The following is a 26324-nucleotide window of genomic DNA, read 5'->3' as shown; positions in this document are numbered from 1 at the left end:
TGTATGGTGGTGTGGGCGGGTACTACAATGTGTACAATGTGATAAGGCTATTTTAAAGGTTACCAAATTCTGTTACCCTCCTCTATTTCACTCATAATGAAGGTGAAATCCTCCAAATTCACTCTGATGATGTGTGAACTCCTCAGCTTCTTACAGTAGAAATCATTTTGGGCTGACATGAACAGAAGCAGACATACAGTATAGGGTCACCAAATCTGATAAGGCTATTTTAAAGGTTACCGAATTCTGTTACCCTCCTCTATTTCACCCATTATTAATGTGATGTTATTTATTTGCAGCTTATTTTTTCTTTTGGACAGGAAGTGTTTTAAATAAAACCATTGCAATATTTTATAATGAAATGTTTTAATAATTAAAATATTTTAAAACATTAGAAACATTGATTTCAAACATTAACTATTTACAAATTTGACGAACTAAGCAAAAAAAAAAAAAAAAAAAGCAAATATATTTTAAATGCATGCTGCACAGCAGTAGGATTTCTTGGGGTCGGGCTCCCCAACACATTTCATGTGGAACCAACGGGCACAGACATCACACTGGATCTGTATCAACAAAGATAATAATTTGCATTTTCGGGGTGAATATGAGTTACATATACCCGTGATGCATATATTTCCTACTCTAGCAAAGACAGGCCATGCCCAGAATGATCAGAACCCTATGGTGGATTTCTTTATTTAAAAAAAGCTTCTTTCCCAAGGTGTTGTCTTGCCCTTCCCCTCCACATTATTCTCCCCACAATGGCGGCACAAATCAGTAAGGTCATCTGGTCACCATTGAAAAGAAATTTAACTTGTCAATAAATGTATAAATCATTTACATAACATATTATATGTAAGGGATAATCCACTAGCTCATTAAACTATTTTATTGCACCACAGAGGCAGAGGCTCAGAGGAGTTTAAAGGGATAGTTCACTTTGAAATTAATTTTTGATATGTTTTAGCTTACCTCAAGGGCATCCAAGATGTAGGTGTCTTTGTTTCCGCAGTAGTTTCAATTTTGATATTTTTAGGTCAAACCGTTCTTGTCTGTCAGTCATATAATGCAGGTCGATGGTCACTGTCTCAAAACCCAAGCACAGAGTCCAAATTAAAACAATTCCCCATCGTCAAAATGAAACAATTCCCCATCGTAAGTACACATTGATGGCCTAAGACACGAAACGAGCGGTTTGTGTGAGAAAACGAACAGTATTTATATCGTTGTTATCTCTTGAACACAGCACACGTCCAAATGATCTGACGGCGCGGGCGGGTATAGATATATACATAGATGTCGCCTTGGCTACTGCAGTTCATTGGAACGAAACCGTAGCCAAGCGACATCTAGTGTATATATCTATACCCACCCGCGGGCGGGTATAGATGTATAAACTAGATGTCGCCTTCGCTACTGCAGTTCATTGGAACGAAACCGTAGCCAAGGCGACTCCATGTATATATCTATACCCGCCCGCGCCGTCAGATCATTTGGACGTGTGCTGTTTTCAAGAGATAACAACGATATAAATACTGTTCGTTTTCTCACACAAACCGCTCGTTTCGTGTCTTAGGCCATCAATGTGTACTTATGATGGGGAATTGTTTAATTTGGACGATGGGGAATTGTTTTAATTTGGACTCTGTGCTTGTGTTTTGAGCCAGTGACCATAGACCTACATTATATGACTGACAGACAAGAACGGTTTGACCTAAAAATATCAAAATTGAAACTACCTAAAAATATCAAAATTGAAACTACTGCGGAAACAAAGACACCTACATCTTGGATGCCCTTGAGGTAAGCTAAAACATATCAAAAATTAATTTCAAAGTGAACTATCCCTTTAATGAACAGCTAACCTTGGATTTTCCTCCTTATACCATGGTCATTTGCCAGCACAAGTTACAGTAAAAGCTGTCATTGATGTGTTGAGCTCTAAATTTGACTGGTGTTAGGGTTATGTTTTATTTTGTTTTAGTTTAGTGCCTGTCTTTTGATCCAGTTTTCCCATTCTGTCTGATTAGTTATCCCATTCACCTGTTGTCTCAGTTATAATCTCCTGTGTATTTATACTACTTGTTCTGTTCTTTATCTTGAATTTTCACATTTTTTTGTATTGAGAGTTCTTGAATTAAAGACTTACAAGTGATATTTTGTGCACTTCTATTGTGCAGCCGCTCACATAGAAGATTAATTATTAATCAAAAGTACATAAATTAAACAAACGTACCACTCTCATCCAGCAGGGTCATGGCGATCTTTTTCCTGAAGTGGTTCACTGCTGACGCCTTGTTTTCAAACATCAGAGGCTCCCCTGCCAGAATTTTCTCTGCATACTAATATGACACATGCTTGTAACTGATTTGTTGGTGCATAGTAAATAAATACATAGGTACTATATAAACCAGCATACTATTGTTTTAAAATACTTTACTGTTATAATGATGCAGACACCCGTATAATAAAGTGGACACAGCATGATAAATAAAAACTTACTTTCAGAACAAATACCCCACATGACGTTCCATCCAATTGTGAACTGTGTGGAGCTGTGCTGGCTGTCCGCTTTGAAACATTGCAGCCTCGGTTTCTGACAAATGCCCTGAAAAGGCGAGACAAAGGTAAAATTATGCCAACATATTTACACATATTTTAGTTTTGTAATTAAAAGGGAACAACTTGCATATATGGACACAACAATTACCTTGTGGACTCCAAACACTGTTTTATTTTGGATGCATCATTCCCCAGGGGATCCAGCAAAAGGCTCCTTTTTTCAGCCGGAAAGATTGCCTGTAGATCAGTAGATTATTATATTACAATATATTATTGTATAGTATCAATATAGTCATGTTGTACAGTAATATTGTGGCTCTCAACAAATGTCAGCAATGCACAGAGCAAGGTACTTACAGCCAACATCCAGTGACCCGGCTCATGGACGGCTCCCAAAATCACTTTGTATTTTATTGGATCACACTAAAACAGATAATATTTATTTACAAAATCAGTTAATAAATTCTATTAAATTACAATCCACTTAAAAAGGCCCTACAAAAAAAGATTTTCCTGTGCATACTTTCAGTCGTGAGTTTTTTCTCTCCCATATTCTGGTCATTTCAAAGGAGTCAATTTGAAGAGCCTTTTCGTCTCTTATTTGGTTTTTTTTTTTTGACTGCTTGGGCTATGTATGCATTTATTACCTGTGAGACAGATAAATGAGTAAGAGTATGTAGCATTACCTTGGATAAATTATATACAATCCAAGTAGACAAGTCAGTCATTCAATTAAGCTTACCTCGCTTTCAAGCTCTCCATTTGGGGCTGTCCTCAAAATGTCCCAGTAAAATATTTTGAAGGGCCCCATTCGCGACAGTAGAACATGTGCTTTTTTGCCTCCCCAGGCATCCCTTATGCCTATGTATGAGGTAAAAATAGTAATTGAAATAACTATAATGTAGTGCACAACAGCATTATTTATTTTTAGTATATGAAATATATCTCTGAATGTAAACAAAAATATATCAAACATTAAATTAAATTAAGTACAATTTTAACTAAAACAACAGTTGATTATTAAAAGTCTAAATAGAAACAGTTATTTTTATTTTTATAATAAATGTACTTCTATATAAATGTAGGAAATGTAGTTTGTTTATCAAATTTACGTACATTTTTCATGATTCAGAACATCAGAACATGATTGTTCAGCTGGTAGAGGAGGCAAGACTGCAGCTGAAGTAGGGGAGAGAACAGCAGGAGGAGGAAAAGATAGAACAGGTGGAGGAGGAAAGGAGAGAACCGGTGGAGGAGAGGATAGAACAGGTGGAGGAGGAGAAGATAGAACAGGAGGAGAGGAGAGAACAGGTGGAGGAGGAGAGGAGAGAACAGGTGGAAGAGGAGAGGAGTGAGCAGCTGAAAGAGGAGAAGATAGAACAGATGGAGGAGGAGAAGAGAGAAAAGCTGGAAGAGGAGAGGAGTCAGCAGATGAAGGAGAGGAGTGAGCAGCTGGAAGAGGAGAAGATAGAACAGATGGAGGAGGAGAAGAGAGAAAAGCTGGAAGAGGAGATGCAAATAAATAACATCACATTAATAATGGGTGAAATAGAGGAGGGTAACCTGAATTCGGTAACCTTTAAAATAGCCTTATCAGATTTGGTGACCCTATACTGTATGTCTGCTTCTGTTCATGTCAGCCCAAAATGATTTCTATTGTAAGAAGCTGAGGAGTTCACACATCATCAGAGTGAATTTGGAGGATTTCACCTTCATTATGAGTGAAATAGAGGAGGGTAACAGAATTTGGTAACCTTTAAAATAGCCTTATCACATTGTACACATTGTAGTACCCGCCCACACCACCATACATGTCTTTCATTGACTAGTGGTTCCGCAAATTAAACATATATCTTATAAAATAATATCCAATTATAACACACAAAACACAATGAGAAAAAACTTTTCCTAAACGTGCACGGACGTCAGGGCCGTTCTCTTCTCGCGTGAGAACATAAACATTAAACATTAATTAACACGGAAACACACGTAGTCGGCTACTCTGAAAAAACCCCACATTGAGCTCAATCTGGGCAAGCAAATAATCATTTATTGTGTAAATAACCATCATTTCTAAACAAACGTTTCATAAATACCTCACCTTTGGCTTATAGTCAGAAGTTACGCTCTTTGCGTAGATCACGCAGCACAGTGACAACCGCGCCCACTACGGTCACAGATTATGACGGTCACGGATTCTGGTGTAACACCGGCAATCTTGATTTTGAATGAAGGTACGCGCTGTGCAAGAGAGGGGCGATCAGCGCGTACGCGAACTTGATTGACACTGCTAAGACACTCCTCCTGGCTCTGAAGGCATCTGATTGGTTCTTTACATTCGCACCGAATGGCAGTGATTGGTCAGAGTTTTTACTGTCCTGCAGCTGCTACAGAGGTCTGATTGTTTTCATTCCTTTTTCTGAACACATAATGTATTGACTACTCTCAGGATGGAAGGACCATTTCACCCAGTATAAAAAAAAGTGTTTCTGAACAGGATTACCTACTATAGCTTTAAGACCTGCAGTCTGAACGTAGCCTTTGTGGCTTTCTGTGTCACTTGCTCTGTACTATCATGATAAATACACACCTGACAAGAGACAAAACAATTTGGCTGCTAGCGTAAAAGCAAAAAGAAACATGATAATGTGGTGAAGTGCTCCTTTTAAGCATGACTCCGCCCCATGATTATTTAGCGGGCCTTATTTGGACTATATAAAGGGCATCCCCAGAGTGGTAAGATATTGCGTCATCCTTGCGTTCATCTGGTGTCATGGTTGCCAGTGCTCTCTTGCTCTGTGTGTGAGGTATGTGTTTGTTTGCCATAGTTATGGTTTGGCGTCTAGATTGTGTTTACTGACTTTTCTGCGCAGCTGGTGTCTGTTTGGAGGTACGGATCGTACTGCTTGAGGGTTTTTCCTCTACATTGCTGCTGTAGTTCCAGTTTATAAAAGAGATTCGATCGCACGTATAACACGGCGTGCTTTGAGTGACTGCTGGTTTTGTTTTGTTTCTAGTTGCTTTCTTTCTATTGGTTTTGTTTTGTTTCTATTTGTTTTGTTTCTATCTGTTTTGCTGATAGCTGTTTCTGACAACTGTTTTGCGTACAGCTGTGTTGAGTACGGCTGTTTTGCTTTTGGTTTGTTTTCTCTATCTCATTGTAATATTTGGCTTATGTTTAGAGTCGGATATAATTCATTTATTTGTTTTTGTGCTCTTTGCCTTTACTGTCGGTAGCAATGGTACGTTGTTTCTGTGCGTTTATTTGGCGTTAATTGCCTGTTGCTGGCAATATTAACAATTAATTCTGTTTTCTTATAGGCTGCATTGTACATTCTTTTGTTAATTAGTTTTCTTTTTTTCTTTCCCAGGAGCAGGGGTGAGCCAAAAGCGGGCAGGCTAGCCATCCTGTGCATGGTGAACAGAAATTCTCCTTTTAAGTGTGCGGTAGAGGTTTTCTTGTAGTGGATTTCACCTGTGTGTGTGTGCTTTGGAAGTTTTGGGCACGGTGTACTCCTTGCGGGCTGATTCGAGGCCTGCTGCTCAGCCTGCCCAGCTAATGGTGCACCCCAGCTCTGTCACGAGAGCCTACATGTCTGTTTACTGATTGAACTTCATGTTCATATACAAACTAGTGGCCTTGCCATCCAGCCCCATTGATTTACTGACTCTAGTACCCAGATAGCAAATGACATCTGGCCCAGTTGTGGCCCACATCTTCCAAATTCTTCTGGCCCACATACCGCATGGAATGACGGCGATGACTCAACCTGAGTGTGGCAGCTAGAAGTCAGCCATAACCAGGCCAGATGTGGGCCACATCTCAGAAATGGCATGGGCCACAACCGGGCCAGACATGGGCCAGATCTCAGAAATGGCATGGGCCACAACCGGGCCAGATCTCAGAAATGACATGGGCCACACCTGGGCCAAATCACAAATGACATGGGCCACACCTGGGCCAAATCTCAAATGACATGGGCCACACCTGGGCCAAATCTCAAAAATGGCATGGGCCACATCTGGCCCAGATCTAATCATAATATAATAAAGAAAATACTCAAATAATCAGTCAAAAGTGATTTAATAAATATAAATATTTCATGAATACATTTAAATTTATAAATAGTAATCAAAAACAGGAAACAATACATATAATAAATACATTATATAAATATATACAATAAAACAGGCAGGGTCCAGAAGGGGGTACTGCAAGAAACCAGAAGGTAGTCCAAAGAAAACAAATATTTATAAATAAAAATCAAAAACAGGAAACAATAAATATAATAAATACATTATATAAATATATACAATTAAACAGGCAGGGTCCAGAAGGGGGTACTGCCAGAAACCAGAAGGTAGTCCAAAGAAAACAAATATTTATAAATAAACATCAAAAACAGGAAACAATAAATATAATAAATACATTTTATAAATATATACAATTAAACAGGCAGAGGTCCAGAAGGGGAGGACTGTCCAAAGAAAACATTAGACCAAGGTCTACATATTAGGAACAAGTTCTACATATTATGAACAAGGTCAAGCAAGTGTCACTCAGAACCAGGAGAATTTAATAAAGCAAGTGGAGAATCAGATCTATAGTTAAAAAACAGAGCAAGGCAAAAGGGCAGCCCGTTGAGCAGGCAGAACAGGCAATTGTCAGAACCAAGAAACAGTCAATTTTTTTGTCTTGCCCGACGGCCTCCATCCCTGTCTGCGGAAAGCTGCAGCCATCTCTTTATCCAGTTTTCTACTTCCTGGTCTGTTGCAGTGGAAGTCAAACGGTTTCTTCTGACTGCAGCTAAAATGACACATATGACCAACAGTAAATAAGCAAATTATTATTATTTATCATAAAATCTATCATTTATAGGGAATTGTTTTTTAGCTGACACCAAACACAAATAAAACACAGTAGTTAAGTTCAGAAAGCCATACCATTAATTACAGTTTTCAGCGAGGTGTCTTTGAATGCCGCTTTTCCATTGATTCCCCTCCAGTTCATTTGCCGGGCCATGTCATTTGATAAAAGGAAGTTCAGAATCCGCCATACACTTTCCTTTACTGTTGTGCCTCCCCTCAAGGCTAACGTGTTTATCTGTAAAAATAAATATATGGACAAATAAAGGAACAAGCAAACATCATACTCGATTAGAATGTTCAAAAATGGGTTTGGCTTTTACCGGTTAATATAACAGTTCATTTGAAATTATTTAGCCTATAAAAGGATAGTAGAATAGCCGAATAGCCGTTTCTGTTTTGAAGTGCATAAAAGTGTGTCCATCCATCATAAAAGTGCTCCACACAGCTCTGGGGAGGTTAATAAAGGCTCTTTGAAGCGAAGCGATGCGTTCGTATAAGAAAAATAAATAGCTTCCAGCAGACAGGCCTTGGAAAATATACAGCCATTCACTGCCATTATAAAGCTTGGAAGAGCCAGGACATTTTTTTAATATAACATTGTATTTGTCTGAAAGAATAATGTCATATACACCTAGGATGACTTGAGGATGAGAAAATCATTAGCTAATTTACATTCATTTCAGTTCCTTCAGCAGTAGGGGGAACTTATTCGCAACCATCAATCTCATTGGTTAGTGCTAACTATGACCATCCACATTTTGACTTCAGCAAATCAGTTAGAGTGAGTACAATTGCCGCTTCTTCACCAAGCCAAACCTTTCTTGTTGCTTAACCATTCCATGTCGAACCGGCCCAGCCAGTACAGATATGATTTTAACACGTGGTTGACTACATTTTTTACCATGTACAATGAACAAAAGATGAAAACACTGACACAGTTAATTGATGAGTTAAATTGTTCTATTGAAATATGAAATCTTACCACAGCTGTCTTGTAGTCTTCCTGCTGCAGCTGCCCCTCAATGACTTGAAGTTGTTGAAAACTTGACAGTGGAAAACAGTCTGTGTTTAAAGTTGGGTTGTCTTCTGTAGTTGATAATTTTTTGAGATCGTAGACCAATTTAACCAACGTTCCCATCTGTTCTTTGATCATTTCTTGGTTTGCAAGAATTTTGCGTATCCAAGCTATAAAAAAGAAAAAGCTATGAAAAAAAGCATATTACTGTGTTAAAAACAAAAAAAAGCATTAAAAAAAAATGTCAGTACTAACCTTCACTGAAACCAGTGTGGGATGATGCTAAAGAGAGGAACACCACAACAATATATTAGTTTGAACAGTAAGAGTAAAACAAAAGAGTTGAAGAGTAAAACTCTTTTTTTACTCTATAGCTCTGCAGATTTGGTTGTACATAATTTGGTTTAATAGGTTAATGAGTTAAACACGGTCAGTTTTAGAACTTAAATTGTTGTGAAAGAATGCATGTTGTGTAACAGTATTTTGGAAATATGGGTAAACCTGTAAGATTTGAATGCAGTGTTAGTGAACTGACACAGTATTACTTACAACTTAAGACTTCTGCCTCTCCATGTCTAAAGTGTGAGGTGCGATTCCTTGCTGTCAAGGCTAATTAGTGGGAAAGGCCAAAGTTTAGCAGTAGATTTTAGCACACGTTACAGTCAGGTCCATAAATATTGGGACACAGGCACAATTTTTATTTTTTCAGGTATTTACCAAAACATATTCAAGCTATAGTTATTTAATGGATATGGGCTGAAAGTGCACACTCTCAGGTTTAATTTGAGGGTATTTACATCCAAATTGGAGGACGGGTTTAGGAATTACAGCTCTTGAGAGAGCCACCCCCCCTTTTTCAAGGGACCAAAAGTAATTGGACAATTGAATCAAAAACGATTTCATGGACAGATGTGGGCTATTTCTTTGTTATTTCTTAATCAATTAAGCAGGTAAAAGGTCTGGAGTTGATTCGAAGTGTAGTATTTGCATTTGGAATCTATTGCTGTGAACCTACATCATGCGTTCAAAGGAGCACTCCATGCAAGTCAAACAGACCATCATTAGGCTTCAAAAACAAAATAAATCCATCCGAGAGATAGCATTAATATTAGGAGTGGCCAAATCAACAGTTTGGTACATTCTGAGAAAAAAGAATGCACTGGTGAGCTCAGCAACATAAAAAGGCCTGGAGGTCCACGGAAGACAACAGTGGTAGATGATCGCAGGATCCTCTCCATGGTAAAGAAAAACCCATTCACAACATCCAGCCAAGTGAAGGACACTCTCCAGGAGCTAGGCGTGTCATTGTCAAAGTCTACAATCTCACAAGAGCAAATACAGAGGGTTCACCACAAGGTGCAAACCATTCATAAGCATCAAGAACAGAAAGGCCAGATTAGACTTTGCCAAAAAGCATCTAAAAAAGCCTGACCAGTTCTGGAAAAGCATTCTTTGGACGGATGAAACTAAGATAAACTTGTACCAGAGTGATGGGAAGAGAAGAGTATGGAGAAGGAAAGAAACTGCTCATAATCCAAAGCATACCACCTCATCAGTGAAGCATGGTGGTGGTAGTAGTGTCATGGCATGGGCATGTATGGCTGCCAATGGAACTGGTTCTCTTGTATTTATTGATGTGACTGCTGACAAAAGCAGCAGGATGAATTCTGAAGTGTTTCGGTCAACATTATCTGTTCATATTCAGCCAAATGCTTCAGAACTCATTGGACGGCGCTTCACGGTGCAGATGGACAATGACCCGAGGCATACTGCGAAAGCAACCAAAGAGTTTAAGGGGAAGAAGTGGAATGTTATGCAATGGCCAAGTCAATCACCTGACCTGAATCCGATTGAGCATGCATTTCACTTGCTGAAGACAAAACTGAAGGGAAAATGCCCCAAGAACAAGCAGGAACTGAAGACAGTTGCAGTAGAGGCCTGGCAGAGCATCACCAGGGATGAAACCCAGCATCTGGTGATGTCTATGCGTTCCAGACTTCAGGCTGTAATTGACTGCAAAGTTTGATTTATGATAGTTAATCTCTCCCATTACTTTTGGTCCCTTAAAAAGTGGGAGGCACATATACAAACTGTTGTAATTCCTACACCGTTCACCTGATTTGGATGTAAATACCCTCAAATTAAAGCTGAAAGTCTGCAGTTAAAGCACATCTTGTTCATTTCATTTCAAATCCATTGTGGTGGTGTTTAGAGCCAAAAAGATTAGAATTGTGTCGATGTCCCAATATTTATGGACCTGACTGTATATGGGTAAATTATGGGTTAAATGGGAAGAAAAGGTTTTATCGTAAATTTACGGGTTACTGATGTCTGTTTCAATGGTGTTGATGTCCTCCTTTGGTTGCTGTGGATTTGTTTTTGGCACCCTGATGGCATCAAAACAAGCCATAAATAAATGTCACCCCTGAATTTGGCTAACATTAGATATTAATGGAGAACTCCGGTCAATTTTAACATTGAGCTAATTTTTTTTTGTAAATTTGTAGCCAGCGCACATACCTGTATTTACTTCCTTTTTTCGGTCGAAGCCCACAGTAGTCGATTGTCGAGAGTCGACAATCAACTACTGTGGACTTCGACCGAAAACAGGAAGTAAATACAGGTATGTGCGCTGGCTGAATTAACATCACTTTTATTCATATCTTTCACATCTACTGCAGTCAGATTCACCCGTGATCACTCTAAAGGAATCACTCACATGGCTGTGCACTTGTAATGACACATCAAGGATGTTAAAGGGATACTCCACTTTTTTCGGAAATAAGCTCATTTTACATCTCCCCCAGAGTTAAACAGTTGAGTTTTACCGTTTTAGAATCCATTCAGCCGATCTCCGGGTCTGACGGTACCACTTTTAGCATAGCTTAGCACAGATCATTGATTCTGATGAGTCCAGTAGCATTTCTTTCTTGAAATTGAATATTGAAACTCTTTGGTCATTTTGAAAGAAATGCTACTGGACTCATCAGAATCAATGATCTGTGCTAAGCTATGCTAAAAGTGGTACCGTCAGACCCGGAGTTCGGCTGAATGGATTCTAAAACGGTAAAACTCAACTGTTTAACTCTGGGGGAGATGTAAAATGAGCTTATTTCCGAAAAAAGTGGAGTATCCCTTTAAGAGGCTAAAAGCAGGTTTAAAACGTGCCCCATTTAAGTCAACAGGGTGGAAATTTAAAAAAAAGAGTATAACACGGTGTAAGCAACACCGATTTTTGTCGTTCTCTGTACTGACAGCACTCCAAATTTACAAAAAAAAAAAAAAGAGCTCAATGTTAAAATTGACCGGAGTTCTCCTTTAACACAAAACACAAAGATATAAGCTGTGTCTGAAATCACTCCCTATCCACTATTTAGGGTGTCGGCCATTTTGTAGTGGTGTCCGAATTCTGAGTGAACGACATCATTCCCTACATTTGTTCACTACTTTTACCCACAATCCTCTCTGAACTAGAGCGTACATCCGATGTACACTTGCTGAAGCACAATTTCCCACAATCCAATGCGTAGAGGACTGAGCTTGCATGAAAGTCCGGGAGCGAGTGAGTTTAAACCAGAGATTACTTTACAACTTATCTTATTTTTGCTTTAACATTGATTTAATCCTTATCCTGTCATCTGTGAGCGTGAGTTTAACAATTTCAATCGATGAAACTACAAAGCTGGCACAGAGGTATTACAAAATATTCAATATGATTGTTGTTAATTTTATTTTATAAAGCAAGTAACATGTAAGATAAAAGGAGTTTTATCACGTGTGACAAAGCCTTTACTGCGACAGCTCCAGCTCTCCGACGCGCAGTGTAAACTTCAGCGTCCGAATTCACTCACTTACTTTCGTTCACTCCTTGCAGATATAGTGCACTCAAACGCCATACACTATTATATAGGGATTAGTAAATGAGTGAACGGTTTCAGACACAGCTATAAACATTCTAAGATAAAAAAAACATTATAATCCAGTCATTCTAAGCCAAAATGGGGGTCAACCTAGGACGAATTGCAACAGAAGCAAACTAAACTAATTTTGTATCCTCAATATATCCTGAGTAAAAAAAAAAAAAAAAAAAAAAAAAAGCCCTGAAGAATCCCATTTGGGATTATACATAAAGGAAGTACCGGTAGTACTTTAAACCATTATTATTGCAGAGATGGGGTTTGGGGCTGGGTCCCGGGGACTGTTACTGAGAGTTCACTTTTTTATTTTACCTTCCTTTGTCTTCTGCATTTTCCTTACCCCTTCTCTCCTGTTCCCTCAGACTCATCTCCCAGAAACAGTCCCACAGACCCATCCCCAAACCCCATCTCTGCAATATTAAGTAATAAAGGCTGGTTTAAAGTACTTCCATCTATGTATTAATGCTCATGGGTAGCCTAAACAGGTTCCATTCAGACCTTAACATCAAGTCTTTTACTGTTATATGCCAACAAGACATTTTCACTTGGCTATACCCAATGTTTAGATCTGTTGTGGTATTTATGCAAATTAGCACATACATAATTAGATTATGCACCGTTTGCCCATGTTAACAACATTTAAAAAATCAACTCAGTAATTCTCATGGTGATATACAGGTTAAAAATGTTACCCTAATCATGAGAAAAATAATGAATAGGCTATATTTGGGTCTTTCTAAACTTTCCCCTAAAGGGATTCTTCTGGGCTTTTTTCCCCTTACTCAGGACATATTCAGGATACAAAAATCTGTTGAATTTGCTTCTGTTGCAATTTGTCCTACCTTTTTTCATAAAACGACTGGACTCGTACATCTCCTGTGTTTTCTTCAAATACTCACAATTCATAGTCTCTGCATCCTCTCTGGCCAGTGGTAGAGAGTAATTCCCTGCTCTGCTGGTACCTGTACAGGAAAACAAGAGGGAGGATTTGGAGAGGTCAGTGTTCAGGAGCTTTGAGGCAAGTTTAAGTCTAACTATTATCAAATTGAAGCACATCTACTCTGTAACTCACATGCCCGGTGTTTTCAAATACTCACAATTCATAGTCTCTGCATCCTCTCTGGCCAGTGGTAGAGAGTAATTCCCTGCTCTGCTGGTACCTGTACAGGAAAACAAGAGGGAGGATTTGGAGAGGTCAGTGTTCAGGAGCTTTGAGGCAAGTTTAAGTCTAACTATTATCAAATTGAAGCACATCTACTCTGTAACTCACATGCCCGGTGTTTTCAAATACTCACAATTCATAGTCTCTGCATCCTCTCTGGCCAGTGGTAGAGAGTAATTCCCTGCTCTGCTGGTACCTGTACAGGAAAACAAGAGGGAGGATTTGGAGAGGTCAGTGTTCAGGAGCTTTGAGGCAAGTTTAAGTCTAACTATTATCAAATTGAAGCACATCTACTCTGTAACTCACATGCCCAGTGTTTTCAAATACTCACAATTCATAGTCTCTGCATCCTCTCTGGCCAGTGGTTGAGAGTTATTCCCTGCTCTGCTGGTACCTGTACAGGAAAACAAGAGGGAGGATTTGGAGAGGTCAGTGTTCAGGAGCTTTGAGGCAAGTTTAAGTCTAACTATTATCAAATTGAAGCACATCTACTCTGTAACTCACATGCCCAGTGTTTTCAAATACTCACAATTCATAGTCTCTGCATCCTCTCTGGCCAGTGGTAGAGAGTAATTCCCTGCTCTGCTGGTACCTGTACAGGAAAACAAGAGGGAGGATTTGGAGAGGTCAGTGTTCAGGAGCTTTGAGGCAAGTTTAAGTCTAACTATTATCAAATTGAAGCACATCTACTCTGTAACTCACATGCCCAGTGTTTTCAAATACTCACAATTCATAGTCTCTGCATCCTCTCTGGCCAGTGGTTGAGAGTAATTCCCTGCTCTGCTGGTACCTGTACAGGAAAACAAGAGGGAGGATTTGGAGAGGTCAGTGTTCAGGAGCTTTGAGGCAAGTTTAAGTCTAACTATTATCAAATTGAAGCACATCTACTCTGTAACTCACATGCCCAGTGTTTTCAAATACTCACAATTCATAGTCTCTGCATCCTCTCTGGCCAGTGGTAGAGAGTTATTCCCTGCTCTGCTGGTACCTGTACAGGAAAACAAGAGGGAGGATTTGGAGAGGTCAGTGTTCAGGAGCTTTGAGGCAAGTTTAAGTCTAACTATTATCAAATTGAAGCACATCTACTCTGTAACTCACATGCCCGGTGTTTTCAAATACTCACAATTCATAGTCTCTGCATCCTCTCTGGCCAGTGGTAGAGAGTAATTCCCTGCTCTGCTGGTACCTGTACAGGAAAACAAGAGGGAGGATTTGGAGAGGTCAGTGTTCAGGAGCTTTGAGGCAAGTTTAAGTCTAACTATTATCAAATTGAAGCACATCTACTCTGTAACTCACATGCCCAGTGTTTTCAAATACTCACAATTCATAGTCTCTGCATCCTCTCTGGCCAGTGGTTGAGAGTAATTCCCTGCTCTGCTGGTACCTGTACAGGAAAACAAGAGGGAGGATTTGGAGAGGTCAGTGTTCAGGAGCTTTGAGGCAAGTTTAAGTCTAACTATTATCAAATTGAAGCACATCTACTCTGTAACTCACATGCCCAGTGTTTTCAAATACTCACAATTCATAGTCTCTGCATCCTCTCTGGCCAGTGGTAGAGAGTTATTCCCTGCTCTGCTGGTACCTGTACAGGAAAACAAGAGGGAGGATTTGGAGAGGTCAGTGTTCAGGAGCTTTGAGGCAAGTTTAAGTCTAACTATTATCAAATTGAAGCACATCTACTCTGTAACTCACATGCCCGGTGTTTTCAAATACTCACAATTCATAGTCTCTGCATCCTCTCTGGCCAGTGGTAGAGAGTAATTCCCTGCTCTGCTGGTACCTGTACAGGAAAACAAGAGGGAGGATTTGGAGAGGTCAGTGTTCAGGAGCTTTGAGGCAAGTTTAAGTCTAACTATTATCAAATTGAAGCACATCTACTCTGTAACTCACATGCCCAGTGTTTTCAAATACTCACAATTCATAGTCTCTGCATCCTCTCTGGCCAGTGGTTGAGAGTAATTCCCTGCTCTGCTGGTACCTGTACAGGAAAACAAGAGGGAAAATGATTCTACAATAATTTAATGTGTGTGGCGATCGAAAGTGAATGATAATAATGTACGGTCAGCAAGGTTTTCACTGTTGTGGCTTGCTTAACCTCTCGAGAAATCAAACCTAATGAGTGCAGCACACATAGAAACTCAGTAAACATACTGCGATAATTTATAAAATCCCTATAGTGTCTCATTATTCAAAAAGTAATTGTTCAAATGTAAGAATTTAAAATGAACGATGGAGCAGACATTTAATACGATTAGGGGAAAAATGCCTTTTAAAAGGAGTCATATAATGGTACATGCACTTTTACAAGTTGATTGTACTGAAATGTGTGTTGGCAGTGCCTGTACACAACCATCATAAAATGATAAAAATCCATCCAGTGTTTTTTTTTTAATCTTCATATGTTTTCCCCTCTCTCAAATCAAGCCGTTCGACCATGTGACGTCACAAAAATCGACGCCCCTCCCACGATTGTTGATTGACAGCAGCGTTTCAACACAGACCCACCCTCGCTCGTGAGCGAGCTGTAAATCATAGCCCGTGCGGACCGACGCGGTCACTGTTGATATGCTGGACTGGAGCACTGTCTATGAGCAGAATGGCGTCTAAGCGATTGTGGTGTTCTGTTCTTGGGTGTAATAAGGAACACAGCATCATTTTGATGTTCCTAAATCCGAACCACTGAAGATGCAGTGGCTGAGTTTGTTTTCGAAGGGAATATTCCCCAAGATCAACGTCAATGCTTTCATGTTTGCGCGAATCATTTCACACACCAGACTGCTTTACAAACTAGGGTCAGTAAAGCTGGTTTTGCTAAGAAGCTGCTCTTGCTAAGAAGCTGCTCCTGAAAAAAGGATCGGTACCAACTATTCGTGTTCCTGCTGCACCTCCAGAAGAAGTGAGTGTAATGTTTTATTAACCTTTATATTAATATTTATATTAATCTTTGCAAATCATTAGCACGCTTCACGATGAATGCGGCTGTTTACATTACGGCATGTTTTCTATGTACGGCGTTCTCAATATAATTCATAATCCCACGTTTATAATGAACAGCGCGTTATGGTTATTGTGTTATTTCAAAAGGTGTACGCACATAACAGAGGGGCGGGGTCAGCACAGCTCATTATCATTTAAAGACACATGCACTTAAACGGCGTGCTGAAAACAGAGCTGTTTTTGACCAGGTAAAATTAGTTCTTACAATACTAATGAAAATTTAATTAAAGTATATTACAAACTTTTAATTTAGACCCTAAAGAATCATATTAGCTTGTACAAAAATGGCATTATATGACCCCTTTAAATGTAAAAATATGCAGATTTAGATTCGTCAAAGCTGATTTAACATTGATGAGAATATTGCTTCAAAATAAATTATATTTACAACACAAAAAAATCCAAGTGAATGACCGATTTACTTGTCCGAAGGACAAGCACATGACAAGGCTTAATGTCGAGCCCTGCTTTATTTAAACCAATTGTATGCCTCATTGTTTTTACATAATATGTATTAAGTAGGGATGCAACGAAATTAAAATTCTGGGCCGAAACCGAAACTTCTGGATGCACTTGGCAAAAATAATCAATCATTTTCCTGAATTAAAAAAAATAAGTCAAACAAAAATAGCCACAATTATTTTGAAAGTAACACAAAAATTGGACAGAAAATAGGTCCATAATAAAATAAATATATATATATATTCAAATTAATATATTATTCTTTATTCAGTTCTATGCAACAGAATCAGATTTCATAGATTGTCCTAGAAAGATATTATCAGAGCATGCAAGCAGAGCATAATAAACGGATTACAAAAAAATAATCGTTTGTGACAGCGCTACTAAATTCAAAGACAAAAGTGTATTTCCAGAACTGATGATAGCATTCCTCAAACGAATTCACAAAAAAACAAATGTGTTAATAAAACAAATTAATAGAACTATAACTGTGGCACAAATTGGCCAATCTTACATTTCCTGATGGGGTTGATTTGCACTTCTGGCGCTGCTGGAAGTGGAAAGTTTGCTTCATCCTCAGTTTCACTATCATCGAAAAAACGTGCCCTTTTACTGAAGAAAAAATAAATAAATAATTCAATTGATTGTCCTCATTCAGCAGCCATACTCTGCTCTGTATGTGCTGTATTTACATGTGTCTTTTTCTTCTCACGGGGGGCGAGTCCACGTCTGTAAGGTCTGTGTTTATTTCTGCCTCTGGTAGTTTTTGGCGAGCTTCTTCATATGTTTCTGTATAGATAAACAACAAGGTTTCTGTGAAGCAAACTAAAAAAAACATTAAAGAGAAATTATGAATAAATAATAGGAGAAAATGAAGAAATTTTATATATATATATAGGCCAGATTTACTAAATAGGCACAATCTCTTTTTTGGGGGGAGGTAAACAATGGTGCAAATACCAGGAAATTAACTAGCACAAACCTTAGTTAATCACCTTGCATGATTCATTTAAATTAATCTGAATGATTCAGCATGAGTTTGAAAGGGAAACTCTTAAAACCGCATATGCAACAAGGTCAGCCGCAAAAACAACTGTTCACACCTTTAGTGTCTTTAATAAATCCCGACACCAAAAGACGGTTTATGCTGGTGCAACCTGTTAGTAAATCTGACCCATGGAAGCTAAGGATATGTACCTCTAGTAAAAATAATCCGGATTTTGAAGGGAGTCCAGGATGGTCCTGGCTTTACCATTGATTTTATGGCTTTAACTCTATCTTCATATTTGTATGGAGGCCACATACAAACATTGTCCCTTACCCAATTATGGGGGACAACCTCGACTTCATTTGTGGTTACAAAGATTACGATATGATACATTGGCTGAAAAAAACAAGAGTTGTAATTAATTTTAGACTTCATTTAGATTCATTTAAAAAACGAATTCATATAAATGCCACTTACAAAAGCATGTCCCACAATATAATCCAGAAATGGTGTTGCTGCTTCTCAAGAACTATGTACATTAATTGGTGATATTATTAAGATGTGTGAGTCAGAGGGAAGACTGCAAATTTGTCTCCCAGAGGCAACCTCACACACTTCTGCCAGGGCTTTGTGAGCTCAGTAAAGTGCATCACTGTTGACAAATTGGACACGATGAATACTCCCATGTTTCTGGAGTCAAGAGGGTAAGTGTATAAGGCCTCTTTCTCTCTATACTCTTGAAACATAACATACTCTTTACCCCCATAAGCAATGATGTTTTTTACTGAAATCACTTTGCCATGAATAGAAATGCAATCATCTTTGCTCGATATTCGCAGCATGACACCATCAACAGTAAGCTGTCTGAACTGATGTACTGCTTCTGTCAGTGTTTGTGGTACAGGTCCATTTTTATGGGGGCACATCAGTGATATTTCATCAGTGGAATAACAGTTCCTTTCCTCATGTTCTGACAGCCTGCGGATTATCTGTGCAAGTGGATTGTGAGGTTTCCTTACCAATCTCTTAAGCTCACCAAGATAATTTTCATAGGGGAAGCCAGATATGCCATCTAAAGGACCATGCACTTTAACATCACTAGCAAGATGTACCAAGCCATGAATGTTGTATACCACCATCTCTTTGCCATACAACAAGCCATAATGCTCAACAAATGATACCAAAAAGGAGTGAGCCAAATCATTCATTTCGATACAATATTTTGAATTTGCCAAGATGTAGATGGCAACAGACAACAGCATAAAGTTATCATAAACCTGGCGAGGCAACACACTCTTTAAAACAACAGGGCCTGTGTACAGCAACAGTTGGCGGAATTCAGTTGCCTTCCAACGAAGTCTCTCACTGAGAGCCCTAGGCTTTCTGGCAAACTCTGCTGGAATGAACTCCTTCAATGCTACCAGTCTCTCAGAGATACCCAAGACTTGAATGCTCGAAAGTCTTGTACGCAGGGGGCCCACTGCACCACACCACAGATCCGTTAGACGTCTCACTACACCCAAACACACAAGGTGCATGTAATCATGAGGAAAACCCGTTACCATGTCAATGTCAGTTTCTAGAAGAGGACAGCGTGTTAGATGGTGTTCCTCATCTAATCCCAGTCGAAAAGCTTCATCTGTTCTACAGGAGGCATCGTTCTCAGGAAATGTCATGCGGTGTTTCACATAGGAACCTTTCTGCTGACATTTGTCACAGCCATAGTATCCTGTGTGAGATTTTATACCTTTGATAAAGGCTCGTGCTGGAGCGTCACACATGATAGACGTTACCTTGACAAAGAAAGTCTTGCCACCAAAAACAAAACCTCTTCTTAAACTCTGCAACTCACAAACTAAGTGACTGAGATAGTCAGAAAGATTTTTTGGCTTAGTGGTCCCACAAAACAACCCTACGACAACAGGTTTCTTAGATAGACCTTTGAACATGCCAAGAATAGGCCAAAGTTGAACTGAAGAACTTTTGAAAAGTGGGATGCCGTCAAAATTTAGCTGCATGTTAAATGTGTGCCCGTCTGTAAAATAAGAACATACACTTCTCAACGTGTTTCTGAAAGCATTGACAATACCAAAATAGTGGAAAGATCCACCGGCAATCATCTCCACATTGTACTCTGTTTTCGTTTTTAACAGTGACCTTCCATCTTTTGGCAGGAATGGTAAATGCACTCTAAGAATTGCCAATAAAGCAGAAAGTGCAATGAGAGATACACCAAAACGAAGTGCCCAGTCAGTAATGCTGCTTCTGAGATCACTTTCATCGTTTGTTTCGCCAGTACTGCTACAATCATAGCTACTGTTTGTATTCTCACTAACAGAGATGCAAGTAGGATTCAGATCTGAAGGTCTGCAGTCAGAGGGAATGCCACCAGGAGGAATGGTAACAGGAGAGTTGTTAAGATTATCAGTATGGTCATACACCTCATGATTCACTGATTTAAGAAAAGTGTCAACTCTTTTGAGGGCCCTTTTCCTAAGATTGCTGCGTTCATTGTAATTCATCACTAGTGAACACAATACAGAGTCACAAATAAAATATGCATGGAATATCCCTAATGAGTTCAAGCTCAGGATGTTCACTACCCTATAATGAGAGAGAAACAGCAGATTAGGAGAGCAAGTTAAATTAAAGGGATAGTTCACAGTAAAATTCTGTCATCCTTTACAATCAACAAATAAACATTAAATGACAGTGATTAAACAATATACAAGTCAAGAGTATTATTCTGTATTACAGGTATTTACAGACAGGTCAAAAGAGACAAGAGTTTGGTAGAACAGTATAAATCCATACATTTAAAATAAAAACAATTTTTTTTTTTGCAAAAACAATATCTGATCATGTGTCATCATACTAACGCTACAGTGGATTGAATCTAGTTGGTTTTGTTTTTCTTTTTTTCTCCTTTTTCCTGCATTGATTCTTTACACATCTATCAAATCACGTGCATCATACTAGATTTTTTTTAGCTGGCTTTCCGTGTAGTGTAGCTATCACGACTTTGCGAGATGAGTGTAATAAGATACGAGTTATAAGATATGTGCAAACAAGGTGAATAAATTTGTATTCATAAACTTTATCACACTTGAATTGTGATACTAAACTAAATCTTGTTGAATCTTATTCCTAAATAATGAATTTGCAGTTTTTTCCAAGCTGCATTCATAACCAAAGAGTAAAATTGCGTTCTAGGGTCTTTAATGTCGGTATTTTTTTTTAAATATAATATTTTGGCATTCTAGTGTTAATTTTGAATCTTAAAGTGTGTTTTATTCATTTAAAAAAAAAAAAAAAAAGAAAAAAAAAATTGTGAAAGACAGGAGGTGCTGACTGGAAGCGTGGACCTCTTTTGAGTCCCGCCTATATTAGGTGAGTTAATTTTAATTCATTACGGTTTAATAATTATGATACTAAAAGTAATCTTTTGGTTTAGATTTTTAATCATGAATAATGGATTTGTTGCAGTTTTTGCACGATAATAGCCGTTTAATGGCGTCAAGTGATTATAGTATTTTAAATGTATTAAACTTTTTCTGCTCTAGGACTAATATTAAATGTAAAGTTTGCTTCATTAAAGGGATATTTCAGCTCTGGAAAGATGAATGTGTATTTAAAATGGGTAATTTATGTAGTAGAAATGTGAAATTATTTTTGAATTTGGAGCCTTCTAGACTGAGAAAAGCCAGAAAATTTATTTTTAGCTTTTGGGGATGAAAAACTACAACTCCCAGAATGCACTTGCTTCACTGCCCTAGGAAGCCACGCCTACCGGTGAGAGAGTGCAGTTAAACACAAGGCTAGCTACTATTGAGTCTCCGTGACGAGTCTGACAGGGATTTCGAGATCGCCCAAAATTTCCTGGATTCGGCTTTTGCGTTCTACATCCTCCATTGATTAGGTTTACTGTGGCGAGCAGGACGAGTGAGAGCGACACGAGGCTGGTGGCTTGTTTACTGATGATGAGCAACAATGGTGAGATGCACCGTTCTCGTATCTCACAGAGGAGCGGGAATTTCCTTATCAATCAATCCACAGCAACGATCACTTGTTTAGCGTTCATGTAAACACTACATTCAGATTCACCAATCGGAGTGAATTCAGTTAGACTGAAACAAAAGGTGTGCATGTAAACAATGAATGGATGACTGCAGAAAGCAAAAGCCGAATCCCGGACATTTTGGACGATCTCGACGGCCGGACATGTCCGGGAAAAAGAGGATGGTAACCCCTAATACTTTCTCCTACTACTCAGCTTTCTCCACAGAACAAGAGTCTGTTAGCTTAGCTTCCAAATAAAAGATAGCTGACACTATCTGTGTTCATGCTGTGAGTGAGATCGCATCCTCATATGGGCAGGTTGAGAACATGCGGAACAGCGCCTTCTACTGGCTGTAGTCTTTAGCCTTTGGACAAAAAATCCTCAGATGACGCAAAATTATGATTTTTGCGTCATCGGAGGATTTTTTCCAGACCAAAACAAAACAAAAAACAAACATACAAATCTCTCGTCTCAGGGGGATATGAGGGTGGAAAGCAGGGTAATTTGAAAATACTACAGGTTTTCTACTGATACAAAGCTTAATGCTAAATCCTGAAGTATCCCTTTAATGTTAGATATACGGTAAGCAAATTTAGCATTGTACATCTTTATTGATGAGTTGTTTTCATTAAAAATAATAATAACCACGAATTAAGCATTCATTTTAGAAGTAAGTGGAAATCCAAAGACCTTTTGTGTTAAAACGCAGGTATACCTATGTCATCAGTCTAATTCACCTTGTTAAAAGTTCTGCTTAATATAATAAATTCATTTATGCTTCCATGACAAGCACATATACACTAAAGAGAAAATAACTATACAACTGTAAACACCTTTAAGTGATGCTTAAAAAAAAAAGACAACTTACCTTGGTTGAAATAAGGGATGGTTAGAGAAAAGAAAAAAAACAGTGGAGGATGATGCAAAATCTAAAAAAGGAAACAATAAAAAGAATATATTACAGGTAACCACTACAATAGTCCAAAATGTTGAATGAGGTGTATGCTGCAAATTAATCTAATATGAATATATAAAATAAATCTAAAGTGAAACTAAGAATGTGCTTAAAAACATCTTATAGCTAGGGATGTCCCGATACCACTTTTTGCAGAACGAGTCCGATACCGATACTGTAATTTTTGGTACTCGCCGATACCGATACCGTAACCGATACCTGAATTTTCACTGCATTTGTCATTTTTAAATGTATTAGTAGATAAACCAAAAGATTATAAATCATATTAGTTGGCTTAATTTGTTCATCAAATATATATATTTCTTTCAGTTATTTTCATGCTTAATTAAGCCTGCTAAAATGCATATGAGCTTCTGTAAGCCTACTGTCACTGTTCATTCTATTGCTCTATCATATTTTATCTTTCATTTAATAGCACAGCACATATTTAGAGCTGCTTCAGCAGGGCTCAGTGCTGAGGATCGGGTCAGCGGTTCAGATGTTTGTCAAAACCAGTGAAATATCAATTATTTAATCCAATTTTGATACTACAACAAAAACTAGCAGCCTAATTAATGCGAATTTAAAACAAGTAAGCAGTCAGTAACAAAATAAAAACAAACAATTGAATTACAAATAGGACAAATATATACAATAGAACAAAGAAAGGCTACAAATGAAATAAACAGTGTTTTTAGAGTTTTTCGGGTAGATCTAACAGGTACAGAAATTTGAATAAAGTAATCAAATGTGAAAAAAAGCATATTCATTACTGTATGAATTATATATAGATGGATATTTTTGTGAAGTTGAAAAGGGTAGCCTATTTAGTCAAGAGCAGTGAGTAATTTCTTTGTCCTTTGTTTGATTAACATTAAAACACAGAAGCAGGTTTATCAAACTGCTGCCCCTTTAAGACCGAGCGCACGGACCGCACTTGAACATGCTACGTCCATTTGAGATATAACCGACTTTGTTTACTATAGGATACTCACCAAGACGGGCGTTATTACATAGTTGTGTGTGAATTCGTCCGTACAAGCGCAAGACGTGAAAGACTATTTAATTCAGTATTCGCGCGCTGAGACGCTGGTTTGAGGGGCGCGCGCTTCGGATGTTTGCATTCATGAAACTTCTTGACCTCTGCACACGTCCTGTAATAATGTAGGGAACCACTCGTTATACTTCAGTCAGGTAACAGTTCATGTTTTACTTTACTTACATATACGATTTAGTTTTCATCCAAATAACATGTGCTGAGTGAACGATCAGCAATCAAGAGCATTCAACAGAAGTGCGCTTCTCTCTCTCTGTCTCTCTCTCTGCCTCTCTCTCTCGTCAGTTAACGTTAATATAATAAGCTAAAGCTACATGCCTCGTTTAATTTCGTTGCCATTGACATCGGACTGAACAAACTTTCCACTGTTGTCTGTTTAAAAGGATGTGCTCGACCAGCTCGTGCGTCTATGACTCAGTTCACCTCGACAAAGCGCTCGCGGCGGCCAGTTTCGTTTCGCAAAATGTACGTGGTATCGGCGAATTTTTATGAGTACGAGTACGAGTATATGAGGACAGTATCGGCCCGATCCCCGATGCCAGTATCGGTATCGGGCCATCCCTACTTATAGCAAAGGATGACTGTGGCGAGCAGGCCGAGGCTGAGGGCTTTGAGAGAACAGCTGGAGGCCAGTGTGATTACTGATGAGTGACACCTGTACGTTGCTCATTATCAATCACTCACCAGCCTCCGTTCTCTCACTCTCAGCCACACCCTGCTCACCACAGTCACAATGATCTGTTTGCAGACAAGAAAAATGGGTAAAATAAGACTGAGTAACTACTGTAATATCAACTATTACCTAGGTCTGTATAGACGTGCAGTAGTCAAAGAAATGAATTGATTAATCAAATTGTGGTAAAAAAAATCATGGATTTTAATTTATTGACTAGCAAAATATTATGGTAACACGAGAAACTGCATTAATTATGCCCATGTTTCTCATCTTTTCAGATAATTTTCAATTAGTCACAATTTTGAACTGGTAAAGGCAGATAAATAAACATTAACATGGACAGCTAAGATAAAGTGCAAATAAGGGAAACATCTCAAGCTGTTAAAACATGGCTGATGATGTAGCTTTAAAGAATATAGGCTAAGCCCAAATACTAACTTAAGTGTCTCAAAAATATACTTACATGGATAAAGATGCTTAATGGTTGAAAGAGCTCTTAAAAGAGCTTTTGGGGGTCATAGCAAATATGGAGAAAAATAAGAAACATGACTGAACAGAATTAATTTTATCAATATATATATATATATACACACATTCAGTAAACTTTGAGTTATTATTACTTAATCAAAACAACCCAGCTGCTGATTGATATTACTTGGAATAAAAAAAAAAAAATAAAAAAAAAAAGGGTGTGTGTTTCTCTCCCTCCATTGTGTCCACTGTCTCCCCTCCTGTCCCATTTCTCATAGGTTGTTCTACCCTAACTGGTCAGCGGTGTCCGTCTTTTAACAGCGGAAATGAAAGGGTGAAAGGGAAGCTGTTGGAATTGTGTTTATTTATTTTGATGCCTGAGTTATGAACGCTGTTGGGGCTTTTTTGCGTATTGAAGGAGAAATTCTTGTTATGCTAGGCCGTATAACAGTTCATAAGAATACCGTGTTTACTTTGGTTGTTTAATTGACGTTAATGACAGACAGCACCACGTTTCTAAGGTTGCTGTAATTGTAAGACCTAATCCAATATCCTCCCTGAGACCCATAAGGGAAAACAAGTTTTGTTAATGTTTATATATATATATATATATATGTATATATATGTATATATATATGTATATATATATGTATATATATATATATATATATATATATATATATATATATATATATTTACATTATTTGTAAACATGGCCAAAAATTTGGTTTTCCATTATATGCGATATGTATATTTTCATTGTCTCTAATTTGAATAGTAATGTGTTTTTAGGAAACATGTAATGGAAAAAAAGTAGCTATAACGAGTAATAAATAGACAACATTTTTATAATAGCTCATATTTCATATAAATATTTAGCATTTCTTTCCTATTCACTTGTCTCCTAAAATGCCTGACAAGCATGTCCCGGTGTCCTCTACAGTGGACATGAATAAAACAGATGCATGTCTCATAACAGAACGTCATATTCTTATTTAAAACCCCAAAGATGTGAATTTATTACAAAAAAAAAAAATGTAATTGATCAAATCATATTTCTATAAGAGTGCTGAATTTAATCATCCAGTCAGTGTCAGTCAGGACAGGGGGGTTGTCATGATGCAAACTCC

At 38.2% G+C, this 26324-nt stretch overlaps 1 protein-coding gene across 6 annotated transcripts; it reads right to left on the bottom strand.

Annotated features, from left to right (window-relative positions):
• Positions 1–6632: 6632 nt before the first annotated feature.
• LOC311288948 (uncharacterized protein) lies at positions 6633–25429 on the bottom strand. 6 transcript variants are annotated; one of them, XM_084406654.1, is made up of 12 exons: positions 22904–22964; positions 18185–18371; positions 17680–17776; positions 17502–17599; positions 15444–15506; positions 13266–13328; positions 10768–10836; positions 8999–9058; positions 8705–8731; positions 8417–8619; positions 7510–7669; positions 6633–7372 (listed from the first exon to the last, which is right to left on the bottom strand). In XM_084406654.1, exons 2-12 carry the CDS (start codon positions 18366–18368, stop codon positions 7248–7250), a joined length of 1149 nt encoding a protein of 382 aa, XP_084262780.1. In that variant the 5' UTR covers positions 18369–18371; positions 22904–22964; the 3' UTR covers positions 6633–7247. The 6 variants fall into 6 exon arrangements, 4 of the variants coding, with proteins under 4 accessions (XP_084262780.1, XP_084262779.1, XP_084262778.1 ...); XM_084406653.1 differs by lacking the exon at positions 22904–22964 and adding an exon at positions 18453–22447; XM_084406652.1 differs by lacking the exon at positions 22904–22964 and having other exon boundaries at positions 18185–22447.
• Between the last annotated feature and the right edge of the window lie 895 nt (positions 25430–26324).

This window comes from Rutilus rutilus (assembly GCF_951802725.1).
Source record: "Rutilus rutilus genome assembly, chromosome: 4".
Taxonomy (NCBI): domain Eukaryota; kingdom Metazoa; phylum Chordata; class Actinopteri; order Cypriniformes; family Leuciscidae; genus Rutilus; species Rutilus rutilus.
This window is presented reverse-complemented; position numbering and strand designations above follow the sequence as displayed.